This window comes from Nothobranchius furzeri, chromosome 5 (assembly GCF_043380555.1).
Source record: "Nothobranchius furzeri strain GRZ-AD chromosome 5, NfurGRZ-RIMD1, whole genome shotgun sequence".
In the NCBI taxonomy this organism is placed as follows: Eukaryota; Metazoa; Chordata; class Actinopteri; order Cyprinodontiformes; family Nothobranchiidae; genus Nothobranchius; species Nothobranchius furzeri.
In genome coordinates, this window is record NC_091745.1 from 63,812,170 (window position 1) to 63,838,107 (window position 25,938).

Below are 25,938 nucleotides of genomic sequence, written 5' to 3' on the forward strand. Positions count from 1 at the left end.
ATTATATTCCAGTGAGAAGCTGAAGTATGCACACATGGAGCTATTTTCATCCTGAGAGGCTTAAAACTCAATAAGCACCAACCCGGCTCTTCTTCGTGTCTCCAGCTGTAGATGTTTTGTTCTGAGAGCAGCTTCTCCTCCCTAATTACATGTAATTAGTAACTTTGGGCTAAAGGAGGTGTTTCTCAGTGAGTCATCTTCATCATGAGTTTCTGATGGAGGTTAATCCTCTGGACCTCATCAGAACAACGATGCATAATTGTTTACAAGCAAAACCAAACCAAAGAAGAGGACAATTATTCTCAAACCACTGTTGAGAACATTTTATTTCAGTTCTATTTTAGTTAACAATCTTTACAGCATATTAAAAACGTTTCATTACTAAAGAACGGATCAAACTATGCATGTTTCTTTACACTCCCTCTCACTTTCAAACCGGTTTCTGTTCCCAAAGCAACCTCCAAACCAGAATCGAGCACAGCTGTTTGAGGTTTCATCGTAGTACCACTTTATCTCGTAGTCCAAACATGGTCCTGGATCCGGGGTCTCGCTGCAGCCGTCTGCTGGACATGATAAGAGAGTTATACAAGGGTCAACAGGGACAGATTTATTATGGTGTTTATTAGCAAATCTCTAAATAATTTATTCTGTTTACACTTTTATTTAGTCTTTGAAGACTCACCGGATGTGTGGAAGTCTAAGGGCAGAAGGGTCGGGGTGGCTGGAGACGATGCTAACTGATCTTTACTGGGCGTCGTCAGAATGGGACCAATTGGCCCGATGGCCCTGTCAGGCCGGGATGGTAGAAGATGAGGCTGTGGCAGAGAATGTTTCATAAGTGACTGGCATTCAAGATAATCAGCCCAAAGATCTAAGAAAAAAACAAAGATGTTTTTATTGTAAATGTGTTTAAAAAAGCAGAGATCTGATCCTCAAGCCACCAAAACGGATCCGTCAACACCTTGGCTGCGCCTAGAAATCCTGTCCATAAAAGTTATGAACAGAATCGGTTACAAAGGGCAGCCTTGGCGGAGTTCAACTCTCACCGGAAATGAGCCCGACTTACTGCTGTCAATGCAGACCAAGCTCTGACACCGGTCATACAGGGACCTCACAGCTTTTGTCAAAGGGCCTGGAACCCTATACTCCTGAAGTATCCCCCACAGGGCCTCCGGAGAGACGCGGTTAAACGCCTTCTCCAAATCCACAAAACACATGATTGGTTGGACGAACTCCCACGCGCCTCCCAGGACCTCCCTAAGGAGCTGATCCAGTGTTCCACGGCCAGGATGAAAGCCACATTGCTCCTCTTGAATCTGAGAATCTCTCCAGAACCCCTAAAAGTACCTTACAGGGAAGCTCAGGAGTGTGACCCCCTTGTAGTTGGAACACACTCCCCTTTTTAAATAGGGGGACCACCACCCAGTCTGCCAGAGGAACTGCTCCCGATGTCCACGCAATACTGAGGACCCATAGCTACTTTCTTCTAGATATTTCCTGCAAATTAGCAACAAAATAGCCATTTTTGCTCCGAATCGTTCTTTGAACGTTGTTTTAGCTGTAATCAAGCATATAAATATTACAGATACCATTAACATCAGTGGTGGTTTAGCTCATCTATTTAGACGTTGGACTCTCGTGCATGAGACCCGGATTCAATTCTCGGTGAGAACACAGTTTTTTTTAGAGTTTATTTTTTACATTAATGGTATATTTTTTTACAGTAAGATGCCCAAATTTTTATTTGAGACTCACCGAATGGCATTGAATTCACAGATAAAAAGATGTGGGTTCAACTTTCATTATGGAACAATTTTTCAAGCAAGGGAAGGGAATGATCTGAGCATGCAGGAGGACTGACCCATCATAAACCTTTGTCGGCTGTGCTGAAGAGAAAGGTACAGAACCAAATTATTTAAGTAATAATTAGCTACACGTTCTCCTGTCCTCTGTCCTCCGGGCCACACACACACACACACACACACACACACACACACACACACACACACACACACACACACACACACACACACACACACACACACACACACACACACACACACACACACACACACACACACACACACGGGACTGTCAGTTCTCAGAGCTCTGTGATGCTGACCCCCGTCAGCTTCGCAGAGCTTCGTCTCAGCTGTTATTTTCATTAAGGAGTGTGCACGTACAGCATGCGCGCCTCGTGCACGAGCCTCCTATTGAAGCTGCCGTTGCGCTTTTGGCCAGAGGGGGCAATCGCGAGCATAAAAATTCAAAACTCCGTAAAGTCCCTTTAAGGAACTCTAGGCGAATCTCATCCACCCCCTGAGCCTTGCCACCAAGGAGCTTTTTGACCACCTCAGTGACAGAGACTGGAGAGCCCAACCCCTTCTGAGGTGCCGGATGGTTGAGCCGATTCACCACCAGGTAAGGGTCAGTTGTCAGCTCCACGCCTCTCTTCACTCAATCCATCCATCTTATTAAGCAATTAATACATTAGGGAAAAAAAAAACTTCATACATAAAGAAAATGCTAATAACTCAAGTTGTGTTTTATTCTCTAATCAATTTAGTTTATTTGTTCAGGACGTTAACAGAACGTCTAATAAATTAGAAAAATCATCTTATTATTGTTCTTTTAAAGAAGTTGGCTCATCTCACCACCCAAGTCCTCCTGGATTCCTCTATGAACTGAGACACGACTGCGCCCGTCTCATACAGATTGCTGATGGAGACGTCTGGTATCCCTGGAAGAAGTACAGAACTCGGGATCGAATCGAACAAATTATTCTTCCCGTCCTCTAAGATGCAAGTCAGCAGGTTTTTCTCAAGAACTGCAAAACCAGAAACCAGAAGGTCATCAACACTTTGTTTTAGTTTCCCCAGAGGAAAGAGGACAGTCATGAGCACGTCATCTGCTGCCTTGCTAAAGGTCACCATCGAGATACCGTAACTCTGGAGTGAGGTCAGCATTTGATTTATTTGGTGCCACCAAGTGTCAGGAAGGTTTTACTTCAGAAAACGCAAGTTTTGTATTTTTAGAATCTGATGAAAAATATTAAAAAAGGAAAAATGCTCAGGATTTAGCAACATCAGGTTTTTTCTGACGTTGCTGCAACTTTTGAAATGCAAAACAAAAACCCACATGCATTTTGGATAATTATGTAAAATTACATATTGCTCTATGAACCAAGATTTTGTATTTAGGGGTAAAGCTGCATTTTCTGATCTGCTACTCAGCTGTTATGATTTTATTTCAAGACATCTTAAAATCTTAAAAGAAATCCAACAGAAACAGGGAGAAATGAAAAAATGACCTTGGAGGGTTTTGAACTCTTCGATCAGGAATGTGTAGTCTGTGGAAGGGTAGGAGGAGATGAAGATGAGCTCCTTCTTGAACTTCTCAAACTCAGGATTCCTCTTGTCCATCACCCCGACGACAAACATCTCAATTTCACTCCGTTTAGCGTCCGTCACCGCTCTCTCCAGACTGACTGAGTCACTTTTATCAGCCAGTCCATCTGTGATGAGGATGGCCACCTTCCTCACACCTGCCCGAGCCGAGTGGAACACCTGGCTGGCCGTCTTAATGGCGCTGCTGGTGTAGGTGCCCTCCCCCAGGTAGTTCATGGAGCTCACAGCAGATTTGATCTCATCAGTGGAGGCCTCCTGCTGGAGGCTGACCACCACCTCGTTCGTGTAGCTGTAGAGGACTACGGCGATCCGCTTGGCGTCCGGGCTCACTAAGACTCGGTCCACCATGGTGTTCACAAAGTCTTTGATCATGTTAAAGTTCTCAGGGCCAACCCTCCTGGAGCTGTCAATCACAAAGACGAGCTCTAAAGGCGATTGGCTGCAGGCCACCACGCAATCTGGTTATAACCGTAGAAGGAAGAAAAATGTCATCGTCGTCATCACCACCACCACCACCATCATCATCATCATCATCATCATCATTTTGTCAAACTTACTGCAAATAGATCTGATCATGCTGATGATCTCATCTTTCTGAGAAATTAAAAAAAAAGATCCAAAGTAGTTAATCCAGTCCATTACTTCATTATTTTCTACATTTTCCACGAGTGTGATAGAAAATATTTCCAGACCATAAAATGCAACCGTAGCATTTTTAACTCACTGTGAGTCCAGGTTCTCCCTTTTGACCTCCTCTGCCCTGTTTGTGAAACAGAACATAGGTGGAACAATAGGTAGAAAAGCTATTTTCAATCCTGGTTCTGGAGAATCACTATCCTGCATTTCTCTGCTCCAACACACTCAGAGTGTCTGAAATAGCTGTGCAGTGTGTTCCTAACCTGCTTTTAACCACTGATTCAGATCAGATGGTTTGGACTTCAAAAACATCTAATGTGCAGGATGGTGGCTCTCAAGGACCAAAATTATACATAATTGATTTGAATATTTCAGTAAAAATACATGAAATGAGTAAAAGAACTGGTTTCTCTTCTGTTAAGGTACCGCATCTCCGACTTTTCCTGACATTCCTGGCGGGCCTCTGTCTCCGGTTTTCCCCGGTACACCTCTGGACCCTTGGTCCCCCTGCAGGAGGAAACTGGTTTCAGGATTTTGTCACAATTTATAGAAGAAACAAACACAAACGTTTTAGATAATTTATTCTGTTGAATTTACTTTGTCTCCCTGCAGGCCTTGTCCTGGTAGACCTTTGGGTCCAGTAATCCCCTCCAATCCAGGTTCCCCCTAAAAACATCCAAACACATTTCATGTTTTAAGAGAGTTGAATATTTTTAAGGGCTCTAATATAATAATAATGAACAGTCACTGTTATTTTGATTATTTTGATAGTATTAAACCTATACCTTTTGGCCTTGTATACCTTCTCCAGGTAACCCAGGAGGACCAGTTGGTCCTGTCAGACCCACTGAACCCTGCAAGAAAATATTTTTAATTCCTCAAAACAAATATTAAAGAATCAGAATGGAAGTATATTTTACCTTTGGACCCATTTGACCAATTCCTGGAGGTCCAGCAGGTCCCGGGGGTCCAGGCAAGCCTCTGTCTCCCTGAGAATATTTATAAAGGCTTCAAACTTATTCCGTATTTTACGACACAGTGATTATTTGACATTTTAACTGGAAGAGCAGCAACCTTTTAGTTCCTTTATTTAACTGAAACATTCACTGAAACAACAAAAAAGAAGCTAAAAGTATTTTGTCACATTATTATTACCTTTCATTGCACTATGAAGCATATTTTCTGAAATAAATAGCAAAAAAAATGTAATTTTCATAGCTGTTTTCTTTTTGTGGATGGAAAGGCTTAAAATCTTTTAATAAATGTAAAAACTTTAAATTTTTGCATTTTGCAAACACTTTAATCCAAAGCGATTTACAATTTAATCTAGCGCATGATTTTGGTTTGTGGGCGGAAACCGGATACCTGGATAAAACCCATGTGAAAACTCCATATAGAGAGGCTGCAGTCGGGATTTGAACCTGCATCATTCTTGTGCGAGGCAGAAACATCACAAACTACATTTTTTCTAAGATTTAAAAGAACTGTTATCATTATTCTTATTATTGTTTTGAGAAACTGTTTTACCTTTGGTCCCGGTAAACCGATGCCTTCAGGACCAATTTCTCCTTGAACACCAGGAAGTCCTGGAAGTCCCTACAACGCATATTCATTTTTAATTATTTATAAAATGGGATTTAATGTGGTTTGTGAGAACAATAAAGTAATAAAATGGTCTGATTGATACTCACTGGGGGGCCGGGGAACCCTTCACCTTTCAGTCCAGGTAACCCAGGAGATCCAGTCGAGCCTAAATCCCCCTAAAAACCAGACCTGTTTCTTTACTCCTAAATTATTTGGTTTTACTCTAAACCTAAACAAAACTCACCTTGGGTCCAGGTAAACCAATCCCCGGCTCTCCCATGGGTCCAACTGGTCCTGGTGGACCCATTTCTCCCTGATGAAAAAACAGAATTATGATTTAATTTTTCCTGGAGAACGTTAAAATGACCTTAATTCAGCTTACTTTGGGACCAGGAATCCCTCTGCCCAGAGGTCCACTTGGTCCCTGAAGTCCGATTTTTCCTGGTTCCCCCTGAAACAGATTTAATCAGATTAGCCGAATTTGCATTCTATGGGTGACAATTACGTTTAAAGGTGCATTAAGTAAGAATGACATCCAGTGATCAAATTTGGGTACTGCAGTCCATTTTCAAAATTTGCTGAAAATTCCTCTCACTTATTTTCACACTAGAGGTGACCGATCCTTTGAAGCTGTAGCTCCTATGCTTTGGAATGATCTACCCCCCTCTTTGCGATTATTGAGTCTGTCAACAAATTCGAGAGTGAATTGTAACTCATTTATCTGTTTAGGCATTCATTGTTAGCTCAAGGTTAGCCTCTAGTCTTCACCCGATATTAGATTAAAACAAAAAGATGCTTAAGGTTACAAATAAGGATGTTCAATATTATTGGTTTACCATTAATTATCAGCATTAAAATGTCATCTTATCTTATCTTATTTTGTCTTGTCTTGTCTTTTCTTGTCTCATCTTATCTTGTATCAGATATCGGTAAGTAAATATTGAGCATCCCTATACAAGAAATAACTTCTGGGTTGCTCCTGTTTACTGACTTCAGGTTTTTAAACAGCTGTGGAGCTGTTTGCCAGACAGTGTCAAATTACAAATGTCGACAAAGCAGCATTAGCTGGCGCAGACTTGGCAACCTCGCGGCCTCACTAATTGTAAGCAAAGGAGCTGATTCTCATCCCAGCTGCTTCTCACTTGGCTGCAAACCGCTCCAGCAAAATTACCACAAAGTTGAATTTTTCTAAACTTTTGAATCATTTTAAACATAAAAATGAAAACACCTGAACAAATAAAATAGTTTTTACCTTGTAGAGTAAAATATTAAACTTGTAACTCATTACCTTTGGCCCCGGTGGCCCCATTAAACCAGGTGACCCTGGCTGACCTCTGACCCCAATGCTTCCTTTGTCTCCCTGCCAAAGTAAAACAAACCCATTCAGACATTTGAAGATTTGTGTTTTACAAAAGAATAAAAATCACAGTGCTGTAATAATTGTTTAAATTGTTACCTTATCCCCTGGAGCTCCTTTACCTGGAGTGCCATTGAGTCCCCTGGGTCCTGGCGACCCGGTGTCACCCTGACATCGTTTAAAAAACAGTTAGAAAGGGAGAAATGGGTACAGACAAGGTTGTGATAGAAAACAGAAGATGAGATTTCACAGAATACATATTGTTTTTATAGTGATCCTCATCATCATAATTTTTATTGTTAGTATTCTGTTTTTCTTCTCTGTTATTTTTCTTCTAGATAGGTATAAAAATACAAAAAGTGACCTTCTGTCCTGGAGTTCCATCATTTCCCGGTAGACCTGATGTTCCCGGTAAACCCTGAGCTCCAGGGTCACCCTAGAGACAAGACAACAAAATGAAAATCACACAAACTGCTTCACAAAAGTGTAAAACCAGGATCACAAACAACCCATGACCCTTTAGATCCTAAATAATTTGTTCTAATAATTTTTAATACTTTATTTTAAACTGAACTTTTTATTGGCTAATATTACAATACCAACTATTTAATATTTTACCATGTAATTATAGAACAATTTAACTGTAATAAATAAATAAAATTGGCCCTTGCCATCTGTACATCATTCACCAGAGGGCAGCAGACATGCATAGGACTGTGCATGGGGCAATATATGTCAAAAGCAAAGAAATTCCTGTGATTGTGATTGTTTTGTTTCACATTAACTTCCTAAACTGTCATGTTCAGTAGCAAAATCAGAGGTCAGGCGACTTACTTTGGGTCCTGGTGCTCCAACTCCTCTCTCACCCTGAAGTCCTTGCTCACCTGGTGGCCCTTGAGTCCCCTGAGGAATAAAATCCCTGTCAGTGGTAATTTTACAAAAATAAATGCTGCTACATTTCACATAAACCCTTTATTGCTAATTCCAAAAATACACATTTTTACATGTTTCATTACAATTTATAGACATAGCAGTAATTTCATGAAACAGCAGGGTTTACTTTATAAACATGTTTTTACACTTGCTAATATTTTCATCTGGATATTATTAAAGTTTAATTTGAAAATGAGCCCTGAAACTTATTGTATGGCAATTTTCTTTTTATAAACCATAAAACTTAAAATATGTGAAATTCTTTATAAATTTGATCACCAACAGCAGTTCCTCTAGTTCCCATCACTGTGATGCAGATATGATGGACATCCAACACCTATTTAATGGTCATCTCTTTTAATGTAGATGCAATTTAGCTACCAATCACCAATCAGTGCTCCCGGACTAACCTACCTTTGGTCCTTGTAAACCAACACCTGGAATACCCCTGAGTCCTGGAGGTCCAGCTGGGCCCTGTTTTCCCTGATGGACAGAAAACTGAAATAAAAACCAAAGAAAGCAGCTTGGACATCCAGGTGGCTCTGCTGGCAACAAACTGGGAATGAGTTTCTAAAAGGTCTCAAAATGGTGACGTAGGTTTATGAATTAATCTCAATCTGTCTCAGACTTCTCATTTTAGTTTCTGTGAGTCAGAAAGTGGAAGTTTGAAAAAACTTTAGGAGATGTTAAAGCAGTTGTCCAAATTCATTTTTTTATCTGATGGCACCACCTACTGGCTGACAAGCGTATCACACCATGACCTAGTTTCACTTCCGTATTCACGCCAAAAAGCAACACCTCTCGTTCATGAATGCACTCCTGTAGCTGAAAAATCAGAGCTAAACCCATAGATTTACAATTATTATGTTCATGTTATGTTGTGTTTTCATATAATTATATTTTAAAGATTTACTTGTCCGCGAGAAAGGTCGCTAACCTGCACCAACCGTGGTATGTTCTATTTCGTATAGCTCCACCCTTTAAGCCATCGCCTATTGGGTTAATCCCATCCCCTTAACCAGGGGTCGGCAACCTGTTCCCATCAAAGAGCCATTATTACCCATTTCCCACAGTAAAGAAAACACTGGCCACAGCAGCCGCGGCAAAGAGCTGCTTTAACCATTCACAACAGGTGACAGCAGCCAGTAACGGTCGCTCGTGTACGTCAAAGTTATCTTTCATAAAAACATAATCAATGAAACGATTTATATAAAATGGATCCAGAAGTTGTAGCCCGTCTCTGCCTACAATATTTTGATATTTTTCACCCTGTTGGTGGTTTTACTGAGCAGGTGCCACTTTGTCATACGTTTCTTTTAAAAACATGTTTAGACTGTTCAGAATACAAATTCACGTTTGATTGTTGTAATTAAACTTTGTAGGTGGAGAAGGTCAGAAAAGGATCCGATCAATTTGTTTTTCCCTCATTTACAGCGACGGAGATAACGGCGCAGTGCGCCTGGCTCTGGTGTTAATCAAGTTTAATTTTATCTCTTTGCAACAATTTTCACAAGAAAACAGAACAGTTAAAAGCAGGGCTTGTGTTGACCGCATAGTTCCCATATTTGGCCGTTTATTTTGATGGAGAAAGAATAGAAAGAATTACCCCGACGAATGCAGACGAACAGACATTTCATTCATTTCGCACATCGCAGATGTAGCTAAATCACTCAAGAAAAGATTCCCATCTGAACATCTGAGCTGGACACGGAGCTCAGCGCTGCTCACTGTCAGTGCGTACGTACGGTGCACAGCGAGCTGAAGATGTGGAGAGGGGCTTGGAGCGCGTCGCAGAACCAGAGTGCATGCGGGAAGATTCCTCTGACTGAAGCGAGACTTGTCAGTTAAAAAATGTTCCCTGATTATGAAACTTTGGCTGAATAGCGCTTGTTCCTGTCTCCAATGTGGCGACATATCCAGGAGCCTGTCTGAGGAGAATCCCAGAATCTCACATCCTCTTCAGCTCAGAAAGCGCATATGATTACGCACAAGCGTGACGCGTCTACCCGGTCTCACAGTAAGACCGGGTTGGAACTGTTCAGGTTGACGCAGACAATCTTTACATTTAGAATTAGCATACAGATGTAAAATTAATGCAGTAAAATATAAAGCATTTTATTTAAATATCCATTCATTATTTTACAAGCACAGAGAGCCGCATCAGATGGATGGAAGAGCCGCATGTGGCTCCAGAGCCGCGGATTGCCGACCCCCGCCCTTAACCAATCATTGAACAGCTTTTATGTACGCCCACCTCCTAGGCGGGTCCTGGCCCCTTAAAAGGGCGCAGCGAGCATAGCTCGTCTCCTTTTTCATCTTCAAACAACTAAATCGTTTGAATGAGCTTAAACTAACCTATTCTTCAAGCACATGTCCGACAGTCCGGTCAGTTTGTGCTCCCCAGGATTTACATGACAAGAACAACCTACTGAAAAGTGTCATGCCCAGCAGAGCCGTTTGGCTTCTCCACTGGACAGATACTGTTTATTTCCTTAATAGTGGAAGCAGGCCTCCACAGTCCCTGGCGGGATTGAGGCCTGGACTCCCTCGCTCTTCTCCTACGCTGTTTCCGGCCATGAGAGCGCTACTTCGTTAGCTGGTTGCTGAGGCTTTCTGTTCCCGCGCCCGTGCTGCATTACCTAGCTTCGCCTTTTACTAAAGCTGGTTGTTTGGTGTGCTACCCCCACCTCCAAACACGGATTGTGACGCAGCTCTTCACTGTGCCCAGTGTTCTGCAGCTGCCCCTGCTGACAGCAGGACTGCTAAAGCGTGTGACTCGAATCTGTGCTCTGCTGCTTTGTCTATGCTTCCCGGACCCCCGGTTAGCAGACACCGGTTCAATCAGCTCAGACGTGCTATGTGAACCACAATATTGCAGCGCTATTGAGACCGCAGCAACCGGCGGGGCTAACCACCATTCAGGTGTCTAGCTGGCCCGAGTTCTGCTCAGAACTAACACTCGACTGCTGTCTCCATTCCTCCAGCTCAAGCTTGGTGACTCGATGCAGGGACTCCAGTGCTCTTCTCCAACGCTGTTTACGGCCATGAGAGTGCTACTTCGTTAGCCAGTTGCTGAGGCTTTCTGTTCCCGCGCCCATGCTGCATTAGTTGAATGGCTTATTGGCCAGCATGGCGCTGTCCAGTTTTGCTGCTCCTATCCAGTTATTACTCGGCTCCCAGCAGCTCTGGCTTACTAGAACGATGTTAGGAGCCTTACTTAGCTTCACCTTTTACTGAAGCTGGTTGTTGGTGTGCTACTCCCACCTCCAATACGGATTGTGACGCAGCTCTTCACTGGGCCCATTGTTTTGTGCAGCTGTCTCTGCTGACAGCAGGACTGCTGAAGCATGTGACTCGAATCTGTGCTCTAATGCTTTGTTGCTTTGTCTATGCTTCCCGGACCCCTGGCTAGCAGACACCGGTTCAATCAGCTCGGACGTGCTGTGTGAACCCCAATATTTCAGCGCTATCGGGACCGCAGTGACCTGCAGGGCTAACCATTCAGGTGTCTAGCTGGCTCGAGTTCTGTTCAGAACCAGCACTTGGCCGCTGTATCCATTCTTCCAGCTCAAGCTTCGCGACTTGATGCAGGAAATGTGTGTGATTATGACTGCTTATGAATGTTATTTAAATTAAACATTCTCTGACAACAAATTACTGTTACGGTCCACAGCTACAGATGGTTTGTACAATCCTTCTGCTGTCCTCTCACACATATTTTCCCTCACCAAGCACAACCATCCCTCCTGCACAGCGGGAATGCACGTTTCACTAGGCCGCCATTTTGAGCTTTCGGGTCGCGGCTGCGCACCCCATCGCTCATGCGTGTGCTCTGCTCCCAACACGTTTTTTCTCTGCGGTGTGTGCTGCAGCCTGCATGGTTGTGCTGTCTCGCACTCCCTACCCACCAACATGACTCTTTGGGGGAGGTGTGCATGGTTATCTTCATGTTCAAATCATAAGTGCAGGATTTTGAAACAGTGTTTTCGTCAGATGGTTCTGCTGAGCACTCTGTCGGAGTTTCCCACACCTAAAGCACCCATTTCTGGTGACCATTCAGCTGAGGTTCACCATGGGTTAGCTACAGCTGCAAACAGCTTTAAGACTGAGGGACGACACGCTAACAAGGAGCACACTTCCTTTGCTTAGCTGTCAAACTGTCTCTGGTGGGGTTTTCCTTCCCCTCGTGTCAGAGTGAGATGCAGCATCCCAACTGCTATGCCCAGTGCGTGCGCTCAGACTCTTAAGTCTTTCAAAAAGCTCAGCTGCACGCTTCGCAGCAGGCAGCTGTTTGTTCACTACCGTGATTGTTCCAAAGGGCAAGCTCTGTCATCTCAGCTTCTTTCACATTGGCTGTGTAACGTCATCACAAGTGCCTATGCTTCATCTGGCTTGGACGCTCCAGTCAGATTAAAAGTACATTCTAATCAGGCGGTTTCTTCTTCTGTTGCATTGCGAGCTGGAATGTCTGTAGCAGACATATGCATGGTTGCTTCATGGTTTTCACCACCTGTTTTACCTCAGAGACGTGTTCACTAGCCTCGTTACCAATGTGGTGCTAACGCACAGTTCAGCTTAATCACAGCTGTCGCTGAAAGTTCTCATCAGAAACTTTGCAGTTTCGTTTTTGTCATCCTTGTGTTCTTAAACACCCTTGTTGCCATGTCCTTACAATATGCCACATTGTGTCCTCTTGGTTGTGACAGTTTCTCTCCCACCAGTTGCTAGTCAACCTTGGGTTGATTCTCATCAGCTATATGCTGATCATATGCTGTCATCATGTTCTCCAGCTGTTCTCTCATGTTTACGCCCGCCAACAGCCATAGAGGTTTATTAGGTGGAGCTTCTGAGTCCGCTCAGGTTTAGTTCTGAACCAGTCTGGCTCCACTTTTAATCCAATAGACGATGGCTTAAAGGGCGGAGCTATACAAAATAGAACGTTGGTTACGTTTTGTAACCCCAGATTCTACGAGTATAGTGCAGCCCTTTAAGCATCCTGGCCCCACTGGTTCTTTGGGCTCAGTAAGACATGGAGACGTGCTATGCTCGCTGTGCCCTGTTAAGGGGCCAGGACCCGCCTAGGAGGCGGGCATACACAAAAGCTCTTCAATGATTGGTTAAGGGGATGGGATTAATCCAATAGGCGATGGCTGACAGGGCTACACTATACTCATAGAATCTGGGGTTACAAAACGTAACCAACATTCTTAAACACTAGAGCACGCTCTGTGATTGACGTCTGTACGTAAGCGGTAGTCTAACGCTACAGTTAGTGCTGGCCAGTGCTCAGTTCATATTGCATGGAGCTCTATGGGACAGAAGGTGGGCTTAGCCAAAAAATAAGAAAGACATATTGCCTACATTATATCACAGTACATGATAAGACAATCAGTTTTATAGATTTCTGAAAAAATCATACATACTGTCATTCCTGAAAGGGGGAAACTCTGGAGAGCAACTTTAAAGACCAATTTGGAAATAAAATGAAAGTAAATTGCAGCTGACTGAAAAATCCTTAAAATACTTTCTGACTAATTTCCACAACTGCTGATACAATGATGTCACATGGCCCGCGTTACATAGCCGTTAAGGTAACTGATCATTTTAGATAGATTTCAAGCAGAAATCTGGATTTTTTCTTGAAACTTTAAATCAGCATGCAACACCTTTTCTCCTTGATATCCCTGCCCAGGATAACCAGCTGGACCTTGAGCTCCTTTCGACCCTTGATTTCCCTAGACAATAATCAAACAAATCAGTGATTAGTTTAACAAGAAAAAGATTAAAAAAACAAAAAAAATTTTCTAAATCACCTTTTGCAACCATTTATGCTGCCATGTTGCCTCTATAAACACTCGGTTCAGTGGGTGGGATGATGCGACAGAGTGGAATAACTAAGATGGTGACAGCTCGTTTAAAATGTCTTTGGCATCAACTTTGGGCTACTTGTGCTTTTCTTTTAGTCAAGAGCAGGTAGAAAACGGATGCATTTGTGTCTACTTCAACGGTACATGGCTGAAACAAGGTGTTTTTAAAGGTCCCCGTTTGTGACGTCACAAATGGGGAAATTAGAATAAAACCACATGTCACGTGCAAAAGAGAGCTGCTGCTGCAGGAGCAGTGACTCTACTCTGACCATCCAGATATCAGAGCTTCTCAGCTTATAGCAGAGGGAGATAAGGGGGTGTGGCCTAAAGGGCTCATTCTAGAAGGTACTGAAACCACCAAGAATAAAACTGCTAAAATTGCTTTATGTGAGAAGGTTTTTGTGCAAAAAACTTTATAAGCATGTTTGGTATTGACCATAGAACTATTATAACTTAAGATAAAACTTATAATTTGTCCCTTTTAATTACTCTTAAAGTCAAAGTCATTTTAAAAGTCTCATCTGTTCACCTTGTCACCTTTGACCCCAATGCCAGGAGGCCCACGACTCCCTCGTGGACCACCAAATCCTTTATCTCCCTAAAACAAAGATGACAAATAAAACTTTTAACAATTTTGAGTCAAACATAATCTAAAATTTCACACATACATTAAACTCTCTGACGTAATAAAATAATTTTAAGAGCAAAAACATGCTGGAAACATTACGTAATTTTACTATATTCTAAATACAATACATTTCAGTTCATTTAGGATCAGAAATCTGCAAAATGCAATGATGAAATGACAAAATTATGCATAATCAGAAAGATTTTAGCTTTATCAAAAGTAAATTTTCTTTCATGATGGTATTTGTTTAACCTTTGGCCCTGGTAACCCTTCTCCAGGTGGTCCGGGGTTTCCCTGTGGTCCTGGTGGTCCTGGTAGCCCCTGAAACAAGTCTTGCAGCTTATACGCTTTATCTATAAACCCTCATTTCTGTTGAGTAATTTGTTTCTCATATATACTCATCAGTTTAGGATCTCTCATGTATTTTTACACTCACTGGCTGTCCTTGTTCTCCCATCCCAACTGGACCTGTGGGACCTGGTCTTCCACGAAGGCCCATTTCACCCTATAATCAACGAACCAACAATATAACATTAAGTTAAATATTTTTGTCTTTTTTGACCTGAACAGATACTTAACCTACATGAGAGAAGATAGATCACTTTTATTCATGACACACTAATTGTATTTAATTAGAATTATTAAACAGCAATAATACAATAAAGAGTCACCTTGTCTCCTGGAACTCCAACGCTAAAGTCTCCAGGTGGTCCAGGTGCTCCGATGAGACCCCTGTCCCCCTGTAAACCAGCACAGAGCTCAGACCACAGCTGACAAAATGTGATGGACAGCTTCACACAGAACCACTCAATCAAACAGCATCCCCATTTTCAGTTCAGTTCACTGACAGACATAAATTAATTTTTATCACTGCAGATCTGCAGCCTGATAAAATTGTTTATGTTTAAACATGTTTAGTCGACGGGATCTTTATGCAAAGTATTAGAAAGATAATGTGTGACAACTTTGAAGTTGGTGGTTAATTCATGTCTACAATCCCTTTGATGCGCAAATATTACATCATACATTAAAGCTGCTAAAGCAAATATGGAGAACAAGCTAGCTTAAAACATTCTTTCATGCCTCTTAACAACGTTCAACATAGTACAGCTATAAATATTTTGTGGAGATAAAAAATATTTCTCTTGCATTTGTCTGAAACCCTCCGCCAATAACGCGTTTCAGACCAAAAGCAGCTACCATCCGGTTGTCGGTCTTGCCAAACCGCCACACTTCCCTCGGTCCTCCACTCATTACACACTCTCCTACTCAGCACCAGAACACCACTGGCGTGAGAGGTTCTTCGCTCAATAATGACAGAAAAGGAGAAACAGCCGGCTGCTACCTCTTCCACTTTAGGACAAACTACCAGAGTCCCAAAAAGAAAGACACCATTTGAATTCACCACAACAAAAGACGTTTGCACCTAGAAAACAGCAACTCAGCGCAATTCCTCCGGTATTGCTGGTTACCGGTTCAGGCAGAAATGTCCCAGGGAAGATACCCGAGAGGAGGGATGAGTGTTCTGTTACCGTGTTTGCATTCAAAACCTAGCTTGTTTGCAAATTTGCTATAACAGCTTTAAAGATCGCATTTTTCAAGTCAATTTTTGCATTTTGAGATTCATGTCAAGCCACGAGGCCTGAAACAAGCCGGCCAACAAATAAATAAATAAATTACGCAATATCACGAGTATAAAAATAATATATTTTTCAAAGTTCCTAAAAAGTATTTTAATACAATTTACCTTCTCAGTGGCCTTGCGCTAGAGTGTCCACCTTGGGGTTGGGAGACCAGGATTCAAATCCTGGTCGGGTCATACCAAAGACTTTAAAAATGGGACTCAATGCCTCCCTGCTTGACACTCTGCTTTAAGGGGTGGGATTTGGAGTTAAACCACCAAATAGTTCCTGAGCGCAGTTACAGCTGCAGCTCCCCGCTCTCCATGGGGATGGGTAAAATGCGGAGATGTAATCTCACCAGTGTGTTATGACTAACGGGACATTATCCCATACTGCACTGTATACCAGTCTTTTCCAACTCTGGTCCTCAGGACACACTGTCCTGCATGTTTTTCATGTCTCTGCTTCAGCACACCTGATTTACATTGGCTACTCAGGAGGACATCAAGTACTGCTGTCATGTTCTGTGTCCCTGTGGTCCCCAGCCCCCTCCTGTTCTCCCTCCAGGTGTCCCCTCAGATTCTGTGTCCCTGTGGTTCCCAGCCCCCTCCAGGTTCCCTCATGTGTCCCCTAATCTTCTGTGGCCCCCTTTTTGGTCCCCAGCTTCTTCAGGTTTCCCTTTAGTCACTTCACTTACCATTAGTTTATTTATCTTTAGTCTTTGTTCTACAGTGTTTAAAGTTCAGGTTATTTTAGTGGCTTTGGTTTAGGATTTAGATATGATTTTCTGGTTTCACCTGTGCCCAAATCCCCACGCACCTGCTTCTCGTCTCCTATCTCCCAGCCCTGTGTATATAACCCTGTCTGTGTCTCTCAGTGTTTATTGGTCCATTGTCGTTGTCAGTGTTGTTCTGTTCCTCCTCGTGACACTCTAGGTTTTGCTCATCAAAGAGCTTTTTGTTTTTGTCAGTCGGCTTGGCTTCCTGCCCCTTCTTGGATTTTTGGATTTTTTGGACATTGACTCCTAATAAAAGGATTTTTTGTTTTACTACGCTCCTGCCTTGTGTCGTTCTGGGTTTCTGCATCTTGGGTCCTGACCTACTCCTGCACCACATGTGACAGTTACAGATGCCCGTTAATCACTGATTCATTTAAGTCAGGTGTGTGGCAGCAGGAAAACACTGGTGTTAGGGCAACATGGGAAACATGCAGGACAGTGTGCCTTGAGGACCAGGGTTGGGAAACACTGCCGTATACAATACATTTTTGCAATAGTCGTAAAAATGTATTGTATGGTTTTAATTCTGCTTGTACACTAGTTCTCTTAAACTGATTATATAAATTATACAACAAATTGTGTTCTTTCACAAAATTATTTCTCGAAATGTAAAGTCAATTTCTCAAATTTGATTTAAATTAGAATTTCAAACTGGTTCTATTGAGCTCGGTGAAATTGTGTATAAGCAGCTGGCTTTCTCTGAAACGGTAACATGCTCATTCTGAAAACTTAAACACAAAAATGAAGAAAATAACCTTTAGAAACATAATTTCAAAATCTGAGTCTTACTTTTGGTCCTGCTGGTCCCGCTGGGCCCAGGTCTCCCGGTGGTCCTATTGGACCCTGATAAAAAAAATATACAAATATAGTTCAACCTCTTAAACATTTAACATCACCAGCATCTGTTTGACTGCATTTTTGCCCAAAAATCTAAATATTTCAACTCGGCAGCACAAAAAGGATGATTTACAATTCATAAATGAAGTTTCATGTTTTAGGACCAACCAGCAGGTTTTAGCTGCTGTGGATTAAAAACAAAAGTTTAACAAGATCAACATCAACAAGCACTGATCTCATTCCTTTTGATTCTCAGACATGTTCACAAAATAACAAGGAACACAGAAAACACATAAGTAAGAATAACTATCTAATCTCATCACACAAAGTGTCTTTCTGCTAAAGAATAACGTCTCACAAGCCTGGATTCACAGCTTTGGTGTCGGGATTACCTATAATCCAATATTCACATTCCATAAGTGCATTCTGGAATACCACTTCCAGTTTTCACATTGAAGAGACAAAAGGCAGACTCCCTGAAGTGGATTAACTGGTGTTTTTGCTTTAATGTGGCTTGCAGGCAGTAGACTCAAGGATATAAATATACTGTGACAGAGACAAAATATCCCATCAAAAGAAGATTTCCATCAAGAAATGTTAGTTTGCGTTTTTTTAGTCATCAATATGAAATTATAAAAAAAGATGAAAATACTACTGAAACTGAAGATTTGATAAACTGAGGTACTTTCAGCATCACATCCAGACTCTAACCATCAAAAAGAGATTAGACATCATTTTGGAGGAGACACAATTAAGTGAATCCATTTAAAAGTTTGAAGACATTGAAAAAATGTCAGAATATTTCTCTTAGAAATGCAACATTGACCATGATTATGGTGTAAACATGTCCAATGCTGTGTGTAGTGTTTGTAATGGAGGGTTCATGAACAGTTGTAGAAGAGGAAGGGGTCAGCATGCAGGTTGCTTAAATCCTCTTGGCCCAATATATAAAACCTGATCACTGGATGGTTGGCTTTGGACACAGCTACGAAGATCAATTTAAACAAAGAATCAACTCCAGTCAAAGTCTGGAAGGTCAGAGCCCATCAGGATTAAAAAAAGACACAAATGGAGATTGTGATTAAAACCTACAAACACTAACTAAAACCAGTTTGGAAGTGACAAAACGTGGTAAAGACTAAGGTGAAGCACCTGTTCTCCTGCTGGTCCTGGTTGTCCTGGAGGTCCTTCGTGTCCCTGCAAGAAAATGCGTCAGTCGTCTCAAAGACACAATAGTGTGATAGACTTTTAAAGACTTGCGTAAATAAGGATCGTACGTTCTTGCCCATTTCTCCAGGAATGCCACACTTTCCTTGTTGTCCCTGCATCAAACAAATCAAATTATGATCTACAGAGCCAATAATTTTTGAATGAAATAATACAGGTGAAGCAAAAAGGTTCACTCACTTTGTTGCCTTTAGAACCAGGAGGCCCCTGGGAAGGTTTCTATGTTAAGGAGTTTGCTGAGGATGTGAGAATCTGAGAGAAAAGAGAGGAAGAACTTTTACCTGTGGGCTGTCGCTTCCAGGTAGACCGTCAAATCCAGGATCGCCCTTTAGAGAGAACACAGCTCAGAGAAGTTAACTTCTGAATGAATGAAACCTTTTATCTGAACCCACATCTCAGCTAACCCAACAAATAATAATAATTATGAAAAAAGCAGGGGTTGAACTTGATTTAATAATTAATCATACGCTTTGAAATGAATTAATCTGAATTAATCTTGATTAATCACATTTTAATTGTTCAATTAATTCATTATTTACAATTTGCCTCCAAGAAAAACTTTTTTTAAATAAAAATAATGCATCACTGTGAGTCAGAAGGTCACCAGAGACCCTAAGAAGAGCTGTTTCAGTGGAATGACCTCTACAAAAACCTGACTGGAAAGTACCATAGATGTTAAGTTCATCAAGAGCAACTGTGAGTTGTTTAGCCACAACCTTTTCCAAGATCTTGATGATGAACAGAAGTTTAGAGATGGGTCTGAAGCTGCTATGGAGAGAATGGTCAAGACTCGTTTTTTAAAGAAGCGGGTGGCTCACAGTGTTCTTAAAGTAAGCAGCGACCTGACCAGAAACCAGAGAAGCAATAATTTTAGAAAGCACACCGGGACCGATGGACTGAAAAGCACTGCTGAAGGGCTACAAGATGAAAGTTTTATGTATGCTTGTACCTTCTGCTGTAATAAAGTTCATATGGATAAAGCTACTGCCTGCCTGCCTGCCGTCTAACAGCTAGATAAAATACCAGTAAAAAGTTTACTTTTCTTTCTTTCTCATATTCATGAAGAGAAATTTGTCACGATTAATTTAATTGTAGCTTTAGTTTTGTTTGGAGAACGTAAAAAATGTTTGTATGGTCTTGTAGCACTGTCTCTGCAGTTTAGTTAGAGGTGCAGCTTTGTGATGTGTATTGTTATACGGAGCATACATTGTGATGCAAAATTTCTTCAGAGAGGAGGGAACTAAGCTCAATTTGTTAATTAATTGCAATAAATGCATTAAAATCCCACCCCTACAAATCAGATCTTTTAGGATGTTTCAAAGGAAAAGGAAAAGCTCAGTGATCAAATCTTTAACTGACTTCCTTGATTCCTTTGGTTTAGCACACGATGGTTTCATATGTTTATATGTTTTACACACAAACAACCGTGCACCATAGGTGACAAACCCACACAAAATAATATATAAAATTATTTAAGAGCATTAAAAAAACAGAAATAAATCAACACGGATATTTCCATCTTCACAATAGTTTTTTTTAAACTGCTTTAAAATAAGAAAAGACCACTTTACACAAAGGCAACTGTCTTTCTAATTTGTTGCACAGTTTCACTCCACAAACAGCCTTTTTAATGTTCTTTCTGCAAAAGAGTCAAGAAAATGGAAAATTATTTTGCAAAACTACCAAAAATAAAAAGACTTGATAACGTCAATGAAGCTAAATGAGAGAAGCTGCCTGCTCCTGTTGGTAGCAGGTGTTGTGCAGAACAATTTACCCCAAAGTGAATTAACTTTTCTGCATGAACTATGGCAAGCCAATTTATCATATGATAGTTTTACAGAAACACAAGTTTCAAAGGATGTATTCATGGTAAATGTATGGAGATTTCATAGGGTTCTACAACCCCCCAAGGTGATTCACAACACAATCAATCATCCACCCATCCACTTTCACACTCTAGTGATGATGAGCTGCAAAGCCACATTTACCATTTACCACATCACATAAGTCTAAAAAAGGTCTGAGAGACTCACAGGACTTCCTGGAGGGCCTCTCGCTCCTTTCTCACAGAAGCATGCATAGATCTGAGTACACTAAAAACAAAAATTGTATGTCAGTTCTGCCATTTTTCAGTGATTATTCAGAAAAAAAAACAGTTGAATTCCATAAATAAGCTCACCCCTTGAAGTGCAACAGCTCCCTAAAATGAAAACAAAACAAAACCAGTTATAAACAGAACAGAGACTGGATCAAGATGCCACGAAAACCTACACAAACATTTATTTATTATTTTGGGGAAAATAAATCATTTGTGTCTTGTTTGCTCATTTTGTGTGGGACTGGAAGGAGACTCAGGTGAAATCTATGGTTCCTCACATTGTGTCTGTTTACACAAAAAATAAATCTGTTTCACACAAGTTCTCCCCCCACCCACTAGGGGCTGACTCCAGAAAGGAGCAAGTTCCCATTGACTCCCATGTTAAAAATGTCAAATTTACAGCAGCATTAAACGATTTTACATCCTGATTAAAACCTTTTTAGATGTAACACGTCAACTTTACTGTCGTGACAACTCACCTAGCTCATTGCTACATGGACTCAAGTGTTTGATGAGCGTCAATGTTTCTTACATCAGCTCGGGTACCAAACTCACCATCTCCCTCAGCATGGTCTCTACTAGTTGAGGGTTCTGAAGATTTTGGACAAACTGCTGAGCAGGCGTGCTGGAGACGGCCCGGAGGTTTTCAGCATTCTCTTTCTGCTGAGAGACATCAGACAAACCAATGGTGAAGAACTTGATGCCTTGATCTTTGGCCTCTGCTGCAGCTTCCATCATGGTGAGACTCTCTGGGAAGCTGAACCCGTCAGTCATCAACACAACAATCCGGACGCTGTCCTTTGGTGTCTCCCTCAGCAGGAGCTGTGAGGCGCTGTAGATGGCGAGGGTGGGGTCAGCGCCCTGGCCGACGTAGTTCATGCCGCTGACCTCACTGTGGAATGAATTCACATCTTTCCAGTCTATGAACCTGTGACTGATGGACACGGAGTCACTGAACTGCAGTGCGGCCATTTGCACCTTTAGCACCCAGCCAGACACCTGGAGCAAGGTGAGGCGGGTGCTGAACCCCAACACGAAGGCCTTTTGCTGCTGAAACAGGTCCTGTTTAGTCATCTCAGAGCTGTCCAGGATAAACACCACCGCCAGAGAGCACGATCGGCCTGGAGGGGAGGAAAAGTCAAAAAGTCACGTGACTTCAAAGTCCAAAGATGCACAAACCTTCCAGTAAAAGTAAGATTGTTCATTACAAAGATTGCTTTATACCAGCCTCCCCTCCAGTGGCAGATCAAGGATTTTTCTGCCTATTATGGCTATCAAGGGGCAACAATATTAACAGAGGAGCTAAGTATTAGTCAGACACACTTACACACAATCCCTGTTCTTTATTCTGTGAATTCATTGGGAAATTATCATTAATGCAGACTTAGTGGTACTTTTCATGTCATACTTGGAGTTTTGACTTCTGGCCCAGTCCAGCCCCAGACTTAGCATTGGCCTGGCCTTTCTTGGTCAGGTTTTGTTCACACAGCCTTCTCAGAAACACAGACATCTCTGAGCACGTGGGCGAGGCAAAAGGCACGAAGGCTGCGGTGTCCTACTTAAGTCAGTAAACAATGGCGGCTGTGAGCAGCGTTGCTTTTGAAGACTCTGATATTGCATTCTGCTCTCTCTCTCTAACTGTGACTGCTGTGTGCAATCCTCACAGCAGTCTGTCCTCGTGCTGCCATGGCTGGAGTGGCAGCGCTGAGCTGTAGTCAGAGGAGATGTTTACTCCATAGCATCCAGAATGATAATGAATCATGCATGTGGGAGGCCCCAGCTGGCTGATTCTGCCCACCAATTTAATAGTCCACTCTGTAAAGTTGAGTGAAACAATGATCAGGTGCTCCAGGTAAGATCCCTATCCGAGGAGTCCAAAGAATAATCAGAAGAGCCAAGAACCACTCAGACAGAACTTCAGGAAGACATTGCATCAGCAGGTAAACTATAAGCAATGCACTGAACCACCATGGCATCCATGCACGCTCATCCATTGCTCTCCACTGCTGAACAAAAAAGCACATTAAGGCTTGGTTAAAGTTTGTAAAACAGCATTTGGAGAAGCCTGTGGATCACTGGGAGACTATAGTATGGTTAGATGAAACCAAACTGAACTTTATGGCTGTCATTCTATCCACCATGTTTGGAGAAGAAATGACACTGCCCACCACCCCAAGAACACCATACAAGTAAGTCTGGGGGTGTAAGCATCATGGTGCGGGCTGATTTACAGCAAAGGATACTGGCAGACATCATATTATTGAAGCCAGGATGAATTGAGAAACTGCCATCTACCAGAAAGCTTAAAATGGACGGTGGACATTTCAGAAAGACAATAATCCCAAACACAAGGCCAAGGAAACAATCAATAGGTTTCAAAGAAAGAAAACCACGTTGCTTGAGTGGCCCAGCCAATCACCTGACCTAATTCCCAGAAAAAAATCTAAGGAGAGAACTTGAAGATCAACGTTCATAAAAGAGAACCAAGGGACCTTCAAGATTTAGAGTGCCACTCCAGAGCAACGTAGACAACTGGTCTCTCCATACAAGAGACGTCCAGAAGCTCTTATCACCAACAACGGCTTTTCTACAAACTATTAAAGTGTGTTCAATACTTATTCCCTGTGTCATTTCACTTTATTTATTATGACTCAACTTGTAAACTTAAATGGTCTGATATCTTTGTATGAACATTTGGCTTCATGGCAAAATGGTGGAAATTTTGTGTAAATCACCCACTTAGCAGTACCCTTACTGCTGATAAAAATGCTGATGTGTCAAAAGCTTATTCTCTCAGCTGTATTTGGCACATTTCTGTAGTAAATCCACCATTAGAAAAGGTGCAATAAAACATGTAACCAGAGGAAGGCTCTTGTAACTTATGTTATGGTGAACTTTCCACCCATTATCCACCTGTAGAGTGTAAAAGTGCCACATCAGAACTAAACAAAACCTTTAATCCTGTCTGTTTCTACAGAGAATAGCTCAGATTTCTGTGTGTTTGATTAAGTTTATGTGTTGCACTTACATGTTGAGCTCCTCAGTCCAGACCAGTCTCAGAAACCTTGGTGTTCTTTTTGACCAATCCACGTCTTTGAGCTGCCACTCAAAACATTTAGTAAAAAATTGCTTTTATCATTTGAGAAACATTTCCAAATTGAGAGCTTTTACTTCAAAATCGGACAAGGAGATGATTATCCATGCTTTTATTTCTTCTCGTTTAAATTATTGTAATTCTATCTTTACTTGTTTTAACAAATCAGATGTCAGCCGTCTCTAGTTGGTCCAGAACGCTGCAGCAAGGCTTTTAACAGGAACCAATAGAAGGGCTCACATAACACCAGTTTTATCTTCTTTACATTGGCCACCGGTCAAGTTTAGAATTGATTTTAAAATTTTAGTTTTGACTTTTCAAGCTCCAAAATATTTATCAGACCTTTTAATCCCTCACTCTTCTGGCCGCACTCTACGGTCCTCGGGTGAAAACCTACTGAAGGTCTCTAAGACCAGATTGAAAACTAGGGGGGACCTGTCCTTTCAAGCTGTAGCTCCCAGGCTTTGGAACGCCCTGCCCCTGTTTCTTCGTGTGGCCACTTTGTGATTTTATCTGTGAAAAGTGCTATATGAATAAAGTTTGACTTACTTACTTACTTACTTACTTGCACTTGAATACATCATATAAAGGTGTGACAAAGGGCAGCATTTCTTTCAGGCTGTCAGAAGTTCAGATGGAGGGACCGCAGTTTTAATTCTTTTCTATCCCTTTGGCCTCAGAGGGATGAGCTAAAACAACACGTCTGACCCGCTGACGCCTGGTCTCACGGCTAACAGGACATCAAAGATTTGCTGCAAAAATGTTTTGCTATTGACTCCCCCGATGGGTCGGGGCTATTCACTGTAGTACACACATTAGTCATGCGGTCAACAACACACAGTATTCACCATTTCAGTTTAGTCAGGGAATGAGAAACTAAATCATTTTATCTTGTCGTTCAGTCAAATCCCGTTTCCTCAATCCTGATCCAGTGAAAGATTCTCACCAGTATTCCTGCGGCTAACGCTGAGAACTTCGTTTCCATCATCACGCGGTGTGTAGTTTTTCCTCCATGATGATTTCCTCCTCTGCCCGGTGGCTTCATGAATCAGAGCTAACAGCAGCAGCCAGAGCCCCAGTCCTCTGCTCAGACTTCCCAGCAGCAGCATCTCAAACTCCGGCTTTGGAAGGTCTGCATGGAAAATACAAAACAAACATCCCGCTTCAGCATCTGGGCAGGTTCCCCAGGGCCCTAGTGACACTTCAAACCCCTTAGATGATGATGATGATGATGATGATGATCGTGCAGCAATAAACACTTTTACCATCATTAAATAAGTAAAATGAAAAATCAGCTTCTACCTGATTCAGATGTGATGAGTTACTGTGGCCCATGCAGACCGTGGGAGAAAGGTTCTGCGCCCCGTTTGGATCGGGTCACTAAGCCCAGACTGAGATGAGCTGATACGCTGTGGCTCAACGCCAGGACTTCCCTCAGCTATGAATGAGCAAGAGTCATTCCTTTAGAAGCCTGTCTGTAATTATTGGCTACGTAAATAAAGTTTTTTGTGTGATTTTTTTATAATGGTGATTGCAAAAGCAATAATAATGATTGTATAGTTTCTAAATCCTATGCTTAATCCAAACAACATATTTTAATTTGTATGTGGAATGGTTACCTTGCAGTGTTACAAATAATTTAATAAATAAAATAGATTATTTCAACAAATAACTTAATCTACTTTATCTAAAAATAGTTTCAAAGTTTTTCAGTAAATAAAAATCCTTAATAAGTCACACAATCTCTATCTGTTATAATGTTTTAATCCTTCCATAAGACAAATAATTATTTGGTTTGAAAAAAAAAAGAAGAAGAGGCAATTCGTTCCCTGCGCATTGCACGCCCTCTTGCGGGGAAAGTTACCTTGCG

The 25,938-nt window shown here is 41.7% G+C and overlaps 1 protein-coding gene across 4 annotated transcripts; it reads right to left on the reverse strand.

The window, feature by feature from the left end:
• Window positions 1-308: 308 nt before the first annotated feature.
• Window positions 309-25,504, reverse strand: col28a1b (collagen, type XXVIII, alpha 1b). Of its 4 annotated transcripts, none has more exons than XM_054740872.2 (34): window positions 25,371-25,504; window positions 25,015-25,200; window positions 21,530-22,095; window positions 21,056-21,076; window positions 20,910-20,969; window positions 19,158-19,202; window positions 19,057-19,083; window positions 18,927-18,971; window positions 18,802-18,846; window positions 17,602-17,655; window positions 15,084-15,152; window positions 14,849-14,917; window positions 14,665-14,733; window positions 14,314-14,382; window positions 13,584-13,652; window positions 8,332-8,400; window positions 7,819-7,887; window positions 7,349-7,420; window positions 7,084-7,152; window positions 6,916-6,987; window positions 6,010-6,078; window positions 5,872-5,940; window positions 5,735-5,803; window positions 5,571-5,639; window positions 4,964-5,032; window positions 4,829-4,897; window positions 4,641-4,709; window positions 4,470-4,550; window positions 4,132-4,167; window positions 3,965-4,001; window positions 3,311-3,865; window positions 2,655-2,827; window positions 683-815; window positions 309-560 (listed from the first exon to the last, which is right to left on the reverse strand). In XM_054740872.2, the coding sequence occupies exons 2-34, from the start codon at window positions 25,175-25,177 to the stop codon at window positions 394-396; spliced, it is 3,387 nt and encodes a 1,128-aa protein (XP_054596847.2). In that variant the 5' UTR covers window positions 25,178-25,200; window positions 25,371-25,504; the 3' UTR covers window positions 309-393. The 4 variants fall into 4 exon arrangements, 2 of the variants coding, with proteins under 2 accessions (XP_054596847.2, XP_054596846.2); XM_054740871.2 differs by having other exon boundaries at window positions 309-563; XR_008563305.2 differs by lacking the exon at window positions 2,655-2,827 and having other exon boundaries at window positions 422-560.
• Between the last annotated feature and the right edge of the window lie 434 nt (window positions 25,505-25,938).

Excerpts from the sequence above, each read along its gene's own strand:
- col28a1b (XM_054740871.2), bottom strand. The coding sequence starts at position 25,177 with ATGCTGCTGCTGGGAAGTCTGAGCAGAGGACTGGGGCTCTGGCTGCTG. Across the intron at positions 19,084-19,157 it reads CTGGAAGCGACAGCCCACAG|GGGCCTCCTGGTTCTAAAGG; the intron begins GTAAAAGTTCTT and ends AAACCTTCCCAG. Across the intron at positions 18,972-19,056 it reads CTGGTTCTAAAGGCAACAAA|GGACAACAAGGAAAGTGTGG; the intron begins GTGAGTGAACCT and ends TGTTTGATGCAG.